At 42.0% G+C, this 16,921-nt stretch overlaps 1 protein-coding gene across 4 annotated transcripts in view; it reads right to left on the reverse strand.

Annotated features, from left to right (window-relative positions):
* The window catches only part of LOC130367763 (uncharacterized), a 34,144-nt gene extending 17,328 nt beyond the window's left edge, over positions 1-16,816 (reverse strand). For 2 of the 4 annotated variants that reach the window (XM_056570506.1, XM_056570509.1), the window contains exons 1-2: positions 4,006-4,178; positions 1,140-1,442 (exon numbers count right to left, since the gene is read on the reverse strand). In XM_056570506.1, coding sequence (XP_056426481.1) covers positions 1,140-1,442; positions 4,006-4,102 — 400 coding nt within the window. In that variant the 5' untranslated portion in view covers positions 4,103-4,178. Of the gene's footprint in view, positions 1-1,139; positions 1,443-4,005; positions 4,179-8,142; positions 8,339-16,692 lie in introns of those variants that run through there. The other 2 variants (XM_056570508.1, XM_056570507.1) reach the window with 2 other exon arrangements.
* Positions 16,817-16,921: the final 105 nt, after the last annotated feature.

The raw sequence follows: 16,921 nt of genomic DNA on the forward strand, positions 1-16,921 counted from the left end.
TATTATAGTAGTTATATTCTTGTACATAGGGGGCAGTATTATAGTAGTTATGTTCTGGTAAATAGGAGGCAGTATTATTGTAGTTATATTCTTGTATATAGGAGCAGTATTATAGTAGATGTATTCTTGTATATAGAAGGTAGTATTATAGTAGTTATAGTCTTGTACATAGGAGCAGTATTATAGTAGTTATATTCTTGTATATAGGAGCAGTATTATAGTAGTTATATTCTTGTATATAGGAGCAGTATTATAGTAGTTATATTCTTGTATATAGGAGCAGTATTATAGTAGTTATATTCTTGTATATAGGAGACAGTATTATAGTAGTTATATTCTTGTATATAGGAGCAGTATTATAGTAGTTATATTCTTGTATATAGGAGCAGTATTATAGTAGTTATATTATTGTAAATAGGAGCAGTATTATAGTAGTTATTTTCTTGTATATAGGAGCAGTATTATAGTAGTTATATTCTTGTACATAGGAGGCAGTATTATAGTAGTCATATTCTTGTATATAGGAGGCAGTATTATAGTAGTCATATTCTTGTATATAGGAGCAGTATTGTAGTAGTTATATTCTTGTATATAGGAGCAGAATTATAGTAGTTATATTCTTGTATATAGGAGCAGTATTATAGTAGTTATATTCTTGTATATAGGAGCAGTGTTATAGTAGTTATATTCTTGTATAAAGGGGGCAATATTATAGTAGTTATATTCTTGTATATAGGAGCAGTATTATAGTAGTTATATTCTTGTATATAGGAGCAGTATTATAGTACTCACATTATTGTATATAGGGGGAAGTATTATAGTAGTTATATTCTTGTATATAGGAGGCAGTGTTATAGTAGTTATATTCTTGTATATAGGAGGCAGTGTTATAGTAGTTATATTCTTGTATATAGGGGCAGTATTATAGTAGTTATATTCTTGTATATAGGAGCAGTATTATAGTACTCACATTATTGTATATAGGGGGAAGTATTATAGTAGTTATATTCTTGTATATAGGAGCAGTATTATAGTACTCACATTATTGTATATAGGGGGAAGTATTATAGTAGTTATATTCTTGTATATAGGAGTATTATAGTACTTGCATTATTATATATAGGGGGCACAGTACTCACCACTAATATTAAGGGTAAGGACATTGCTGACTTCAGACATCTTTTGCACTGATTCTACAAAGCACTTGTATCTACAGACATACTCCATTGAGTGTAAGGTGTAAGAGGTTTCAATAGTGAACATCACACTGTTCTTCGTCTCAGGAGCATCTGCTTTCTGTAGGGTTAAATCTGTGCTGTTTAAGATCAGGTAGAAGGTGCCTTCAGGGCAATCTATTGGTGCTGTGCATTGTAGTTGCACTTTTTGGCCCATGTAGATGGTTTCTGATGTCATTAAGGATAGTTCTGGTGGAGGTAAATATTCTGTGTGACAAACATAAAAAAAGGTTAATATGTTTGGGTAATACAAACGTGAATCCTAAAGGCACCTTAGAAGATCTGTCTTATTTACTATGAATACTATGTCCACCAGGATCATCATTAGAACAGGGAATCCAGGATGCAACAGGTGAGTTAAAAGTGGAGGTAGTTTATTCTCCCAACATGCAACGCGTTTCACTGCTACAGCAGCTTCATCAGGCATCATGATGCCTGATAAAGCTGCTGTAGCAGTGAAACGCGTCGCATGTTGGGAGAATAAACTACCAGCCAGCTGGCTGCGGACACTATCACATTATGTGATCACCATTGTTGCTGCACAACACTTACAGGTGAGCTGCTATTTTGGCGTACATCATTACCTTACAGGTCTCTCTTTTAATACACTATGGAGCACTGTATTTCCTCTTCTTTTTATAGCTATCTGACCTCTTGGTGACCACCACTTTAACCTCATCCCTGCAGTTGGATACATGCAGATACAGCTGAATACTATAGCAGAGCAGGGAGCTGTCAGCTGATCACTCATAGGTTACGGGCTATTTCAGGCCTTCGTCATATGAGACACCAAAACAAGATCCATGTACAGGTTGGTGCGATACAGCAACATCATAACACCCGTCTGCCCCTGAGATCCCCTGCCTTAATCATTGGCTCCATTGGAATGGGCATAGGTTAGTATATTTTAATTAACTTGTACAGGGAACACTAATGGGAGGACCAATTCTGAGTAGAGGGCATTATTATTGAGTAAGGGGGCACTAAGTGTCATCATAACCAAGTGGGGGAACTAAGGGGAATTATTACTGAGTAAAGGCACTACATGGCAACCATTACGGAGTAGGAGCACTAGGAGGGCACCATTACTATGGGGGGAGACAAGGGGCACTACTGCTGTGTGGAGCACTAAAGGGTATTAATATTGAGTGGGGGCACTAAGAGGACACCATTTCTGAGTGGAGGAATTAAGAGGGCTTTATAATTGCATGGGGGCACAAAAAGTGCATAATTTTTGATTAGGGAAAACAAATACTGCGTGAAGAGAAATAAGCTGGTTACACTACTGACTGGGGTGGGAGGCTTTTGCTGTGTGTTGGAACACTTTTTCTAAGGGTGGGAATTTAGGCAGCACCATGACTGCTTAAAGGGGTATTCCAGTGAAAAACTTTTTTTTGTTTTTTTCATATCAACTGGCTTCAGAAAGTTAAACAGATTGGTAAATTACTTCTATTAAAACATCTTAATCCTACCAGTACTTATCAGATGCTGAAGTTGAGTTGTTCTTTTCTGTCTGACCACAGTGCTATCTGCTGACACCTCTGTCTGTCTCAGGAACTGTTCACAGAAGGAGACATTTGCTATGGGAATTTGCTACTACTCTGGACAGTTCCCAAGACAGAGGTGTCAGCAGAGAGCATTTTTGTCAGACAGAAAAGAACTCAGCTTTAGCATATGATAAGTACTGGTAGGATTAAGATGTTTTAATATTTCACCCCCTTAGTTGCGCTCTGCAGGCGTGTCCCCTGCCGGCAGTCATACTTCGGGTCCAGGAGGATGGTGCCTAAGTCCACCCCCCTTATTCACATATGCATTCTCTTCAACTCCACGTCCTAGTGGAAGTCACACGCCCCCTGAGCGCTGTGCTCTGTATACAGAGCGCATGCGCTGAAGATTTTAAGCAGCTCTAACGTCCTGATCGCATGAGAGCTGTGCGTCCCCAGAGAGCGCTCTGCGCAGTGTAACTGCGCATGCGCCTGGCCCTCACTACACCTGACTTCTGTAGCGAGGGCCCGGCGCATGCGCAGTTACACTGCGCAGAGCGCTCCCGGGGATTGACAACTCTCACATGATCAGGACGTGAGAGTTGCATAAAATCTTCAGTGCATGCGCTCTGTATACAGAGCGCAGCTCTCAGGGGGCGTGTGACTTCACGTCACTAGGACGTGGAGTTGAAGACAATGCATATGTGAATAAGGGTGGCGGGTTTAGGCACCTTCCTTCGGGACCCAAAGTATGACTGCAAGCAGGGAATATGCCTGCAGAGCGCAACTTAGGGGGTGAGCGCAATTACGGGACAAAAAAATGTAAGTGACCCCAGTGTATTGGGTTTAGTGTGGGTGAACTTGCTGACAGTTTTCCTTTAACTTTCTGGCACCAGATGATTAAAAAAAAATAAGTTTTCCAGAGGAGTACCCCAGTGTTGGGAAGGACACAAAGGGGGGGCTTTATTACTATGGGGGCATAAAGGAGACACTGTTTTTGTTCAGGGCACTAAGGAGGACAACAAACTCTGCAGGGAAGAGACACGGCTTGGAGAAGTTGTAATTCTCTGTGTAACCTGTAGAGATGAAGGGTGAGATTCATCAAAACCTGTCCAGAGGAAAAGTTACTGAGTTGCCCATAGCAACCAATCAGATCGCTGCTTTCATTTCTGAAAAGGCCTTTGAAAAATGAAAGCAGCGATCTGATTGGTTGCTATGGGCAACTCAGCAACTTTTCCTCTGGACAGGTTTTGATAAATCTCCCCCTTAGTGTCTGGAGATCTTACCTGAGGTCACCACAAGCAGCTCCGTCCATATCAGCCCTGATTGAGTAAAGAAGACACATAAATAATCGTATCTGGTTAGCGGATCATCATAGATCATACATCACCTCACTGACCAGCAGGACACTGACATTCAGCAAATAACGTTGCAGTGTTTCATGCTCCTAGGCCTACGTTACATGTCATAGTGAGTAGTGTTGAGTGTGAATATTCGCAATTTGAATATTTATTGAGAATTTTGCCTATTCGCGAATATACCAAATATAGCACTATATATTCGCAATTAGGAATATTCAGAATTTTTTCCCCCCACAGAACACATCACAGTGATCTCATCCCTCCCTGCTCCCAGCTTGTGGTCTAAAGAAGGCTCCTATACTATTTACTGTATTACACTGGAGAGCGAATTTTCGCAAATATGAGAATATGCAAATATTCGTGAATATCCTCATATTCGCGAATATCGTCACTAAAGAATATTAGGAGATAGATAGATAATATAGATAGGTAGATAGTTATCCGCATGTGCACACACGCATGCGCATATGCGCATACGCATGTGAAAATAACAGCGAATATATCGAATGTGCGAATATTCTTCCATATATTTGCAAAATATCACAAATTCGAATAAGGCATATGCCGCTCATCACTAAGTGAGGGTTGGAGGTGCAGAGATCCCCATTAAAGGGGAATTCCCTGAAAAAAAACTTTTTTCTCCATATCAACTGGCTCCAGAAAGTTGAACAGATTTGTAAATTACTTCTTTAAAAAAAATCGTAATCCTACCAGTACTTATCAGCTGCTGAAGTTGAGTTGTTATTTTCTGTCCGACAACAGTGCTCTCTGCTGACACCTCTGTCCGTGTCAGGAACTGTCCAGAGCAGGAGAGGTTTGCTATGGGGATTTTCTCCTACTCTGGACAGTTCCTGAGACAGACAGAGGGCACTGTTGTCGGACAGAAAAGAACAACTCAACTGCAGCAGCTGATAAGTACTGGTAGGATTAAGATTTTTTTTAATAGAAGTAATTTACAAATCTGTTCAACTTTCTGGAGCCAGTTGAAGAAAAATGTTTTTTCATGGAATACCCCTTTAAAGACAAGCAAGCAGAAGAGCTAAGCCAAGCACTATGCCTATGCCCTTCAGGTCTGTATGGTACCCTATGTTCACTGTATACACTGTAACTCTATGGAAGTGTTTCCCAACCAGGGTACCTCCAGCTGTGGCCAAACTACAACTCCCAGCATGCCCGGACAGCCGAAGGCTGTCCGGGCATGCTGGGAGTTGTAGTTTTGCCACAGCTGGAGCTGGAGGCACCCTGGTTGGGAAACACTGCTCTATGGACTAGCCATGTACATAGGTGTATGAGGCTCATCCATATAGGCTACTGTAGGGCCACTTTATTACGTACACCTGTTTAATAGCTTGTTAATCCAAATAGCTAATCAGCCAATCACATGGCAGCAACTCTATACATTTAAGCATGTAGACGTGGTCAAGACAACTTGCTTAACTTAAAGCCAAGCATCAGAATTGGCAATAAAGAGGCTTCATAGAGTACCTCTCATGATCTTGTTAAATGTTATAATCCTCCCAGGTCACTGCCCCCATCATGATAAACCCCCCCCTGCCTTTATTTTTATTATTTTTTCTTAGTTTTCTACCTTTATATTGGTCTGTATTTTCTGCTCAGTCTCAGTCAGGTTCACAGACCGGGAAGGGGCGTTCCCCAGCAGGCGTGACATCATCTGAAGCCATACAGGGGAGAATTTCCTCCCTCACTCTGCTACACACAGCCTAGAGCAGTTCAGTGTGAGATGAGCCATGATTGGCTAAGGCTGTACCCCCCCCCCCTCAGCACTCCAGACTGCATTTCCTCATTTTGGACTTCTGCCAGGCCAGCAGGAGTCCAAAGTCTGTGCAAAAGATGAGGGGGAAATGTGCTCTGGACAAGTAGGGAGACACCTAGTGGCAGCTTTTTTAAACACAAATTAAACATAGAAAACTTCATTATTATTTTTTTTATAAACAAAGTACATTAGGAAGATTTTTTTTATTTACTATAAGGAGTGCAATAGCAGACATTGGTTTTAATGAGAGTGCCCATTTAAAGCTGAGCATCAGAATGGGCAAGAAGGAGTCTTTAAGTGACTTTGAACGTGGCATGGTTGTAGGTGTAAGATGGGCCAGACTAAGTACGTAAGACTACAGTAAGTTTTCTCAGCACACTTTAGGCCCCTTAGTGACAATTGAGCCTGGTATAAACCTACCTGAGTATTGTTACTGACCATGTCCATCCATCACAAACCTTACATTATACATGACAATTAGGTCACTGGACTTCAATGGCCTCCACAGTCTCATCATGGATGTGTAGCGACAAATCTGCATTGACTGTGTGATGTCATCATGTCCATATGGAGGAACTGCGTGATGTCATCATGTCCGCATGGAGGAACTGTGTGATGTCATCATGTCCATATGAAAGAACTGTGTGATGTCATCATGTCTATATGGAGGAACTGTGTGATGTCATCATGTCCATATGGAGGAACTGCGTGATGTCATCATGTCCGCATGGAGGAACTGTGTGATGTCATCATATCCATATGAAAGAACTGTGTGATGTCATCATGTCTATATGGAGGAACTGTGTGATGTCATCATGTCCATATGGAGGAACTGTGTGATGTCATCATGTCCATATGGAGGAACTGTGTGATGTCATCATGTCATCATGTCTATATGGAGGAACTGTGTGATGTCATCATGTCCATATGGAGGAACTGTGTGATGTCATCATGTCCATATGGAGGAACTGTGTTATGTCATCATGTCCATATGGAGGAAATGTGTGATGTCATCATGTCCATATGGAAGAACTGCGTGATTGTCATCATGTCCATATGGAGGAACTGTGTGATGTCATCATGTCTATATGGGGGGAACTGTGTGATGTCATCATTTCCATATGGAGGAACTGTGTTATGTCATCATGTCCATATGGAGGAACTGTGTTATGTCATCATGTCCATATGGAGGAACTGTGTGATGTCATCATGTCTATATGGAGGAACTGTGTGATGTCATCATGTCCATATGAAAGAACTGCGTGATGTCATCATGTCCACATGGAGGAAAGATGTCATCATGTCCATATGGAGGAACTGTGGAATGTCATCATATACGTATGGAGGAACTGTGTGATGTCATCATGTCCATATGGAGGAACTGCGTGACGTCATCATGTCCATATGGAGGAACTGTGTGATGTCATCATGTCCATATGGAGGAACTGTGTGATGTCATCATGTCCATATGGAGGAACTGTGTGATGTCATCATGTCCATATGGAGGAACTGTGTGATGTCGTCATGTCCATATGGAGGAACTGTGTGATGTCATCATGTCCATATGGAGGAACTGTGTGATGTCATCATGTCCATATGGAGGAACTGTGTGATGTCATCATGTCCATATGGAGGAACTGTGTGATGTCATCATGTCCATATGGAGGAACTGTGTGATGTCATCATGTCCATATGGAGGAACTGTATGATGTCATCATGTCTATATGGAGGAACTGTGTGATGTCATCATATACGTATGGAGGAAATGTGGGATGTCATAATATCCATACGAAGGAACTGTGTGATGTCATCATGTCCATATGGAGTAACTGTGTGATGTCATCATATACGTATGGAGGGAAAACTCTGAGTAATGTGCCCATCACCTTGTAGAGACTATTCCACATAGAATGAAGGCAACATGGGGTCCAACCCGGGACTAACAAGGTGTACCTGATAAAGTGGCCAGTGAGTGTATATTCCCACATTAACTAACTTGAGATCTCAGATCAAGTGATTGAATAGAACATTACAATAAATACTAATTCGATAAAATCCCTCTTATTGTAGGTTATTCCACACGTACCCAGAAGGTCACTATAGGGGGGGTAGCGATAGCCCTCACACCAAGGTCTTGATGCCCGAGTTGGCCTAAGGTCTCCTCTGCCACATAAGACCCCAGTATCATACATGACACATTCAAGGCAATGGTCCTTACAGATTTTAGATTTGGGGCATCAAGTTACCCCTCTTATAACCCTCATAAAGACCCATAAGAGAAATCTTACCTAGAAATATCAGCAGCTTCATCTTTCTGCTCTTACTGAGATGCGACTCTCATAGTGACCCCACCTAGAAATAGGGAACTATAGGTGACCACAAATTTGTCAGGAAACAGCGACTTGTAGCAACGTTCAGGATCACGTGGGTATAAGGGGCCGGGAGACAATACCGACAATACTATGACGGGCGGGGGCACCATGACACTTCCTATGGTTAGAAGCCACTTCTCCTCACATGCTGTATGTGTTACCCACTTTTTAGGAAATCACATTTGTTTCGCCTTTTGTATAGAAATCTTACACACTTTACTATGAATAGAGTTTAGAGAATTACTTATATATTTTTAAATCTATTTACTATATTTGTAATATCGAAATTACACAATCTTATTTTTCATTTCCCATTTTGTAAACGTTCATTATTTCCTTCTGTATTTGGGTTAAGCCATTCTAAACATGATTGTTGGGAAGTGACATGGAAATATTGCGGAAGATCGGTGGGGGTGTCAGGAGTCAGACTCCCCTCAGATCTAATATTAGTGAGCAATCCCGAGGAATAATCATTAACTTTAAATGTGCACTGTCAGATCCAAAAACGTTTTATATGTTGTTACTGATGAAGACCTTTTGTAATGTGATTGTTTAATGTTTTTTGAATAGTTAAAGAAAATGGCCCCTGAAAATCCCACCACTAGGGGGTCCCCATACCTACTGGGGCACTAACCAGTACTGCAGTAGAATCAGGCTTGTCCATGAGTCATGGACGAGATATGGCTCACGGACAAGGCTGCATGAGTAGACACACCAGTCACCTCCCACCACCACAAGAAAGGGACATGCCCCCTTCCACCACACACCAATCACCTCCCACCATCACAAGGAGGGACACGCCCCCTTCTACCACACCAATCACCTCCTACCACAAAAAAGGAGGGACACGCCCCCTTCCACCATACACCAATCACCTTCCACCATCACAAGAAAGGGACATGCCCCCTTCCACCACACACCAATCACCTCCCACCATCACAAGGAGGGACACGCCCACTTCTACCACACCAATCACCTCCTACCACAAAAAATGAGGGACACGCCCCCTTCCACCATACACCAATCACCTTCCACCATCACAAGGAGGCACACGCCCCATTCCACCACACACCAATCACCTCCCACCACAAAAAGGAGGGACAGGCCCCCTTCCGCCATACACCAATCACCTCCCACCATCACAAGGAGGGACACGCCCCTTTCCACCAATCACCTGCCACCACCACAAGAGAGGGATGTGCCCCCTCCCACCACACACCAATCACCTCCCACCACCACAAGAGAGGGACACGCCCCCTCCCACCACACACCAATCAACTCCCACCATTACAAGGAGGGACACGCCCCCTTCCACCACACACCAATCACCTCCCACCACAAAATGGAGGGACACACCCCCATCCAACATACACCAATCACCTCCCACCACCACAAGGGAGGGACACACCCCCTTCCACCTTACACCAATCAGCTCCCACTATCACAAGGAGGGACATGCCCCCTTCCACCACACACCAATCACCTCCCACCACAAAAAGGAGAAACACACCCTTCACCTGAGAGGATTTTTAACACTGTGAGCTAATGAAAAGAGGGATTTTTATAATAAATATAGGTGATAGAGGCAAAAAAAATTTGATGCACATGGTCAGGATTAGGTACTGAGTAACATAATTTTTTCATTTTTTTGTGGGATCTGACAGGTACTCTTTAAAACATCATGATTTTATAAGAAGATGGAATGAAGAGGACCATATTCACATGCACAGGAGAGGTGAGCAATACATTAACTTTTTTTTTGCTATGTGTTTTCTTATAGACTTTTAAGTGGGCAAAAAACCCACCTCCCGCTGGATAAACCTTTTAAGAATTTTGACAGCAACCCCCATTGACTTTAATGGGAGTTACGCAAATGGCGTAGATATGTGAACTACTCTGTTTACGTAACTTTGGAAGTTATGAGAACAGTGTAACTCACAGCTCCACACCATTTGCGCTACTGCCATTTAAGTCAATGGGACTTAAGCAAATTGTGTAACTTCCCCACAAGGGCTGCTTCTGGCTTTTCTGACCACCTCCGGCTGCTGAAAACATGCAGGAGATGGTGGGAAAAGCAAGGGGATAACCAAGTCACAAGGAGCAAATATCACTATTGATATTACAATCATACTGTTACTAACCAAATCCTGTATACTGAGACCAATATTACCAATAATACCAGTATACAAGGATGAATATTATCACTATATATATATATATATATATATATATACGGTATATATATTACCATCATACTGTTACTGAACAAATCCTTATTACTGAGACTAATATTACCAATACAAGGATATCAGGAGGAATATTATCACCATACATATCATACTGTTACTCACTATATCCTGTATACCGAGACCAATTTTACCAATAATACCAGTTTACAAGGAGAGATATTATCACAAAACATATTACTATCATACTGTTACTGACCAAATTCTGTATACTAAGACCAATATTACTAATAATACCAGTATACAAGGAGGAATATTATCACCATATAAATTACCATCATACTGTCACTGACCAAACCCTGCATACTGAGACCAATATTACCAGTACAGTGACCCCCCCGACCTACGATGGCCCCGACATATGATGAAATCGACATACTATGGCCTCTCAGAGGCCATCGCATGTCGATGTCAGCATCGATATACGATGCTTTTTTATGTCGGGGCCATCGCATTAAGTGCTATCCGGCAGCGCCAAATGCTTAAGCTGCTGCCGGATAGCAGCTTAATGTTCCCCGTGTGGTGCGGTAAGTATTACTTACCCCTCCACGATGCTCCAGGGTGCCCTCTGGGTGCAGCGCTGGTCTTCCGGTGTCTTCTCGGCCCTCTCCGATGACATCAATACGCTGCTGCGCACGTCATCCAATAGGAATGGTGTACGCAGCGGCGTAATGACGTCGCTACGCAGGCCCAGTAAGGCCTTGCGGAAGACAGCAGAGGACCGGAGAAGACAGCAGAGGACCGGGGAAGACAGCAGAGGACCGGAGAAGACAGCGGAGAGTCCAGCGGAGGCCCGGGATCACCATCGGGAGCGGCGGGGACACCATCTCGAGCGGCGGGGACAGGTGAGTACAGCTTCCTATACTTTACATTGCACAAATCCCTCAACATACGATGGATTCGACAAACGATGGCTCGTTTGGAACGAATTACCATCGTATGTTGAGGGACCACTGTATACAAAGAGGAATATTATCACAATACATATTCCTATCATACTGTTACCATCCAAATCCTGTATACTGACACCAATATCACCAATAATACCAGTATACAAGGAGGAATATTATCACAATACATATTACCATTGTAACACTCAAGTTTCAGAAGACAGGAACACCGGTGGATGTGGATACACTGGAACTGTGTGGCAGATGACTCGGACCATACCAGTCTAAGGTACCGCTGGTTTTCACCAGAGCCCGCCGCAAAGCGGGATGGACTTGCTGCTGCAGGCGGCACCCAGGTCGCTACCCCTGGCACGACTCGACCACACAGGCGGCTGAGGAGATGTGAGGCACAGGAGGGATAAGGCAGCTCATAGTCTGGGTAGCAGAAGGTCAGGGCAGGCGGCACAGTAGCGTAGTCAAGACGTAGCAGGAGTTAAGTAGGCAGGCGGCAGAGGAGCAAGGTCAAGTCACAAAGGAAGGGATCAGATACACGGCAAGGCAATACTGAGGAACGCTTTCTCTAAGGCACAAGGCAACAAAGATCCGGCAGGGGAGTGAGGAGGAATTTATAAATGAGCCACACGTGAATTACACTAATGAGCGTACTGGCCCTTTAAATCTTAAAGCTCCGGCACACGCGTGCGCCCTAGGGGACGAGGACACGCATGCCGGAGCAGAGAGGCAGAGGCGGAGGCAGGAGAAACACCCGGAGAGTGATGGACTCGGGCTCGCATGCGGGTGCGTCCCGCGATGCGTGTCCCAGCCCCATCAGCAGCAGAAGGTGAGGGGACCATGCGCTGCGGCCGGAGCGCATAACGGAACAACCATCAAACTGTTACTGACCAAATTCTGTATACTAAGACCAATATTACTAATAATTAGTGTTGAACGTGAATATTCAAAATGCGAATATTTACCACCAATATCGGCACTTTGTAATTTTGCAAATATTTAGAATATAGTGATATATATTCGTAAATATTTGCAAATATCGGCACTTCCAATCAGAGGACACTGATCCCTCCCTTCTTTTAGGTGAAAGATATAATCGTGCATGCGCACTATGCGAATTTCATTAAAAATTTTTGCATGGGAAAAAAAAAGAACTAACATAGCGAAAATGCGAATTTCGCAAATATAGGACAAATATTTGTCCATATATTCGTGAAATATCGCGAGTTCGAATATGGCCTATGCCACTCATCACTACTAATAATACCTGTATACAAGAAGGAATATTACCATACATATTACCATCATACTCTTACTGACCAAGTTCAGTATACTGACCAATAATACCAGTATACAAGAAAGAGTATTATCACCATACATATTACCATCATACTGTTACTGACCAAATCCTGTATACTGACCAATAGTACCTATAATACCAGTATACAAGAAGGAATATTATCACAATACATATTACCATCATACTGTTACTGACCAAATCCTGTATACTGAGACCAATAGTACCAATAATACCAGTATATAAAGAGGAATATTAGCACAATATATATGGGAAACACCAGTCTTAGGTGTATGGTGAAGAAGAGAAGAGACAGAATTTATGCTGTCTGAGACTTAGGCATACCCTCAGATTTCTGATGTATACCACTGATTTGGCCACAGTTTAAGATGTGGATTAACCCCTGTGCAATAGGTCTTATCTGCACCTGGTTACCCAATGTGATTTCTGTGGAACCAGTGAAGAAAGGCATTATAAAGTGTACAGGTTTTGATGTAGTTTTGTATCCGCTCGAGAGCCGCAGCTTGGGAAACACAATGGTATAATACATAAATTTATGTGAACTACTGTGGTAGATGTAGACAGTAACATATGACTAACCCACAAAATGATGTTAAAATTGAGACATTAGCCAGTATATCCTTATATGAAGGACATACCTGAGCCCGCACACCAACGCCAAGGTTTCTCAAGTGGCACGGGACCTAACACTAAACCTATCTGTGCCGTATTGGCAATACCAGGGGCCAGTGGGCAATTACAGCGGCATTAGGTCCAACTCACAGCCTGCTCCCAGTTCAGTCCAGTGTGGCTAAGCACACATACAGTGGGCGGAGGGAGGAAGATAATAATATAAGATTTGAACAACAAGAAAAAAATGTGGTTTCAAATGGCAGGAAATGCTCAACCCCAAATGCATCCTGCGCTTGTGGTCCATTGCTAATGGCCATCAGGACGGCAGTGAAGAAGCATTAAAAAGCTATAGAGAAGTGTTGGCCCTTTAAAAAAGGATGAGGAGGAAATTATAAACGGGGATCAGGAAAAAGCAAATATATTAAACAAATTCTTCTCCACTGTGTTCACCGAGGAAAATGAAATGCCAGGTGAAATACAGCGAGATAAGGTAAACTCAACAGTACAGGTCACCTGTCTAACCCAGGAAGAAGTACAGGTCACCTGTCTAACCCAGGAAGAAGTACAGTGCCGCCTACAAAAAATCTAAATAGACAAATCAACAGGTCCAGATGGCATTCACCCCCGTGTTCTAAAGGAATTAAGTAATGTGATGGACAGACCCCTATTTTTTTTAATATTCAGGGACTCTATAGTAACAGGGACTGTTCCCTAGGACTGGCGCATGGCAAATGTGGTACCAATGTTTAAAAAGGGATCAAAAGGTGACCCTGGGAATTTTAGGCCTGTTAGTTTGACCTCTGTTGAATGTAAGTTGTTTGAGGGGTTTCTAAGAGCTGCTATTTTGGAGTATCTTGATAAAAATAAATGTATGACCCCATATCAGCATGGCTTTATGAGGGATCGGTCCTGTCAGACTAACCTGATCAGTTTTTATGAGGAGGTGAGCTCCAGACTGGACCAGGGGCAATCGCTGGATGTTGTATATATCTGTATGTTTCCAAAGCATTTGATACGGTGCCACATAAAAGGTTGGTGCATAAAATGAGAAGGATTGGGCTGGGGGAGAATGTGTGTAAGTGGGTAAGTAACTGGCCCAGTGATAGGAAACAGAGGGTGGTTATTAATGGTACTTATTCTGATTGGGTGACTGTTACTAGTGGGGACCACAGGGGTCAGTCTTGGGTCCTATTCTATTTAATATATTTATTACTGACCTTGTAGAGGGGTTGAATAGTAAAGCAGCAATCTTTGTAGATGATACTAAACTCTGTAAAGAGGTAAACACAATAGAGGACAGTGCACGGTTACAAATGCATCTGGATAGGTTGGAGGTTTGGGCTGGGAAGTGGCAGATGAGGTTCAACACTGATAAATGTAAGGTAATGCACATGGGGAAGAAAAATCCGAGCTGGGATTATATATTAAATGGGAGAACACTTGGGATGACTGACCTGGAAAAGGACTTGGGAGTCTTAGTTAATAGTAAATTTAGCTGTAGTGACCAGTGTTGGGCAGCTGCTGCCAAGGCAAATAAAATCATGGGGTTCATCAATAGGGGCATAGATGCCCACGACAAGGAAATAATTCTACCGCTGTACAAATCACTAGTCAGCCCACACGTAGAATACTGTGTACAGTACTGGTCAGATCACACATAGAATACTGTGTACAGTACTGGTCAGACCACACATAAAATACTGTGTACAGTACTGGTCAGACCACACATAGAATACTGTGTACAGTACTAGTCAGATCACACATAGAATACTGTGTACAGTACTAGTCAGATCACACATAGAATACTGTGTACAGTACTGGTCAGACCACACATAGAATACTGTGTACAGTACTGGTCAGACCACACATAGAATACTGTGTACAGTACTGGTCAGACCACACATAAAATACTGTGTACAGTACTGGTCAGACCACACATAGAATACTGTGTACAGTACTAGTCAGATCACACATAGAATACTGTGTACAGTACTAGTCAGATCACACATAGAATACTGTGTACAGTACTGGTCAGACCACACATAGAATACTGTGTACAGTACTGGTCAGATCACACATAGAATACTGTGTACAGTACTAGTCAGATCACACATAGAATACTGTGTAAAGTACTGGGCACCAGTGTACAAGAAAGATATAGTGGAGCTGGAGAGGGTTCAAAGACGGGCAACCAGAGTAATACGGGGAATGGGAGGACTACAGTACCCAGAAAGATTATCAGAATTAGTTTATTTAGTTTAGAAAAAAGAAGGCTTAGGGGCGACCTAAAAACTATGTATTAATATATCAGGGGACAGTACAGAGATCTCTCCCATGATCTATTTATACCCAGGACTGTATCTATAACAAGGGGGCATCCTCTATATCTAGAGGATAGAAGGTTTCTACACCAGCACAGACGGGGGTTCTTTACTGTAAGAGCAGTGAGACTGTGGAACTCTCTGCCTGAGGAGGTGGTCATGGGGAACTCAAAAAGAGAGTTCAAAAGGGGTCTGGATGCATTTTTGGAGAATAACATTTATAGATCTATAGGGACAGAACATTGATCCAGGGATTTATTCTGATGCCATATTTGGGGAAGGAATTTTTACCTCTAGTATGAGGGTTTTTTTCCTTCCTCTGGATCAACTCAGTAGGGACTCATTATTGTTATAGGTTGAACTTGATGGACTCTGGTCTTTTTTCAACCTTATGAACTATGTAACCACAATCCTGCTCCCCCAACATAAATGCACAACTGCATTTGGGGTTGAGCTCTTTACTGCCATTTGTGACCATGTTTTTCGAAACACAGTGGTATATATACTATTCTATAGTATCAGTAAAGTTGTAATAAGTTTTTATGCTTTTGCTAAAAAAAATAAAAAAAATAATAATTTGATATTTTTTTAGCTTTTTTTTGTATTAATTATCATGTTTTTTTTTTTTATTTTTTTACTTATGACTACACACATGTAATCCTGTCTTTATAGTTTTAGTTTATTCATGGATTTCTTTTTCTATTATTTCACTGTTTCATCTTGTGGTAACCTAAACGGAATCAGTAAAGCGGAGACAAAAATACAGCGTGAACGTAGCCTAATTCTGTAATGTATTTTTTTTTTATTAATTATTTTCAATCATTTTATTATATAATCGTGTTGGAATTTTTGTTTATAAAAGTTTTGTTATAAATCTTATTACATTTTTTTCTTCTAATTTCTTGCTTATCTATTGTTTTTCATTTCATTATTTTTTTTTTATATTTTAATATATAATCCTGTATTTGTTTTTTGTTAAAATGTAATTTAGATTTTTCCTTTAGTTTTCCTGTATTTTCCTGTCATTTCCCTCCTATTACTACACAGGTAATTCTATAATGTATTACTTTCCTTTTCCATTGATTGACATGATTCCTCTCGCCTGTCCTATAGGTTATGGCGGCCATTATAGGCTTCATAGGTCAGTATTCAGACGTGCTGCCTCCTCCATAGGTGAGGGCTCGGTCTCCGCCACCAATCTCATTGGTACAGGTCAGCTTCTTGCCCTTACATGGGCGATCAAGCGAGGGGCGGGGCTTCTCCACAACGTCCAATAAGAGAGCAGAGTCACTAGAG

This window comes from Hyla sarda, chromosome 4, assembly GCF_029499605.1.
Source record: "Hyla sarda isolate aHylSar1 chromosome 4, aHylSar1.hap1, whole genome shotgun sequence".
NCBI lineage: Eukaryota > Metazoa > Chordata > Amphibia > Anura > Hylidae > Hyla > Hyla sarda.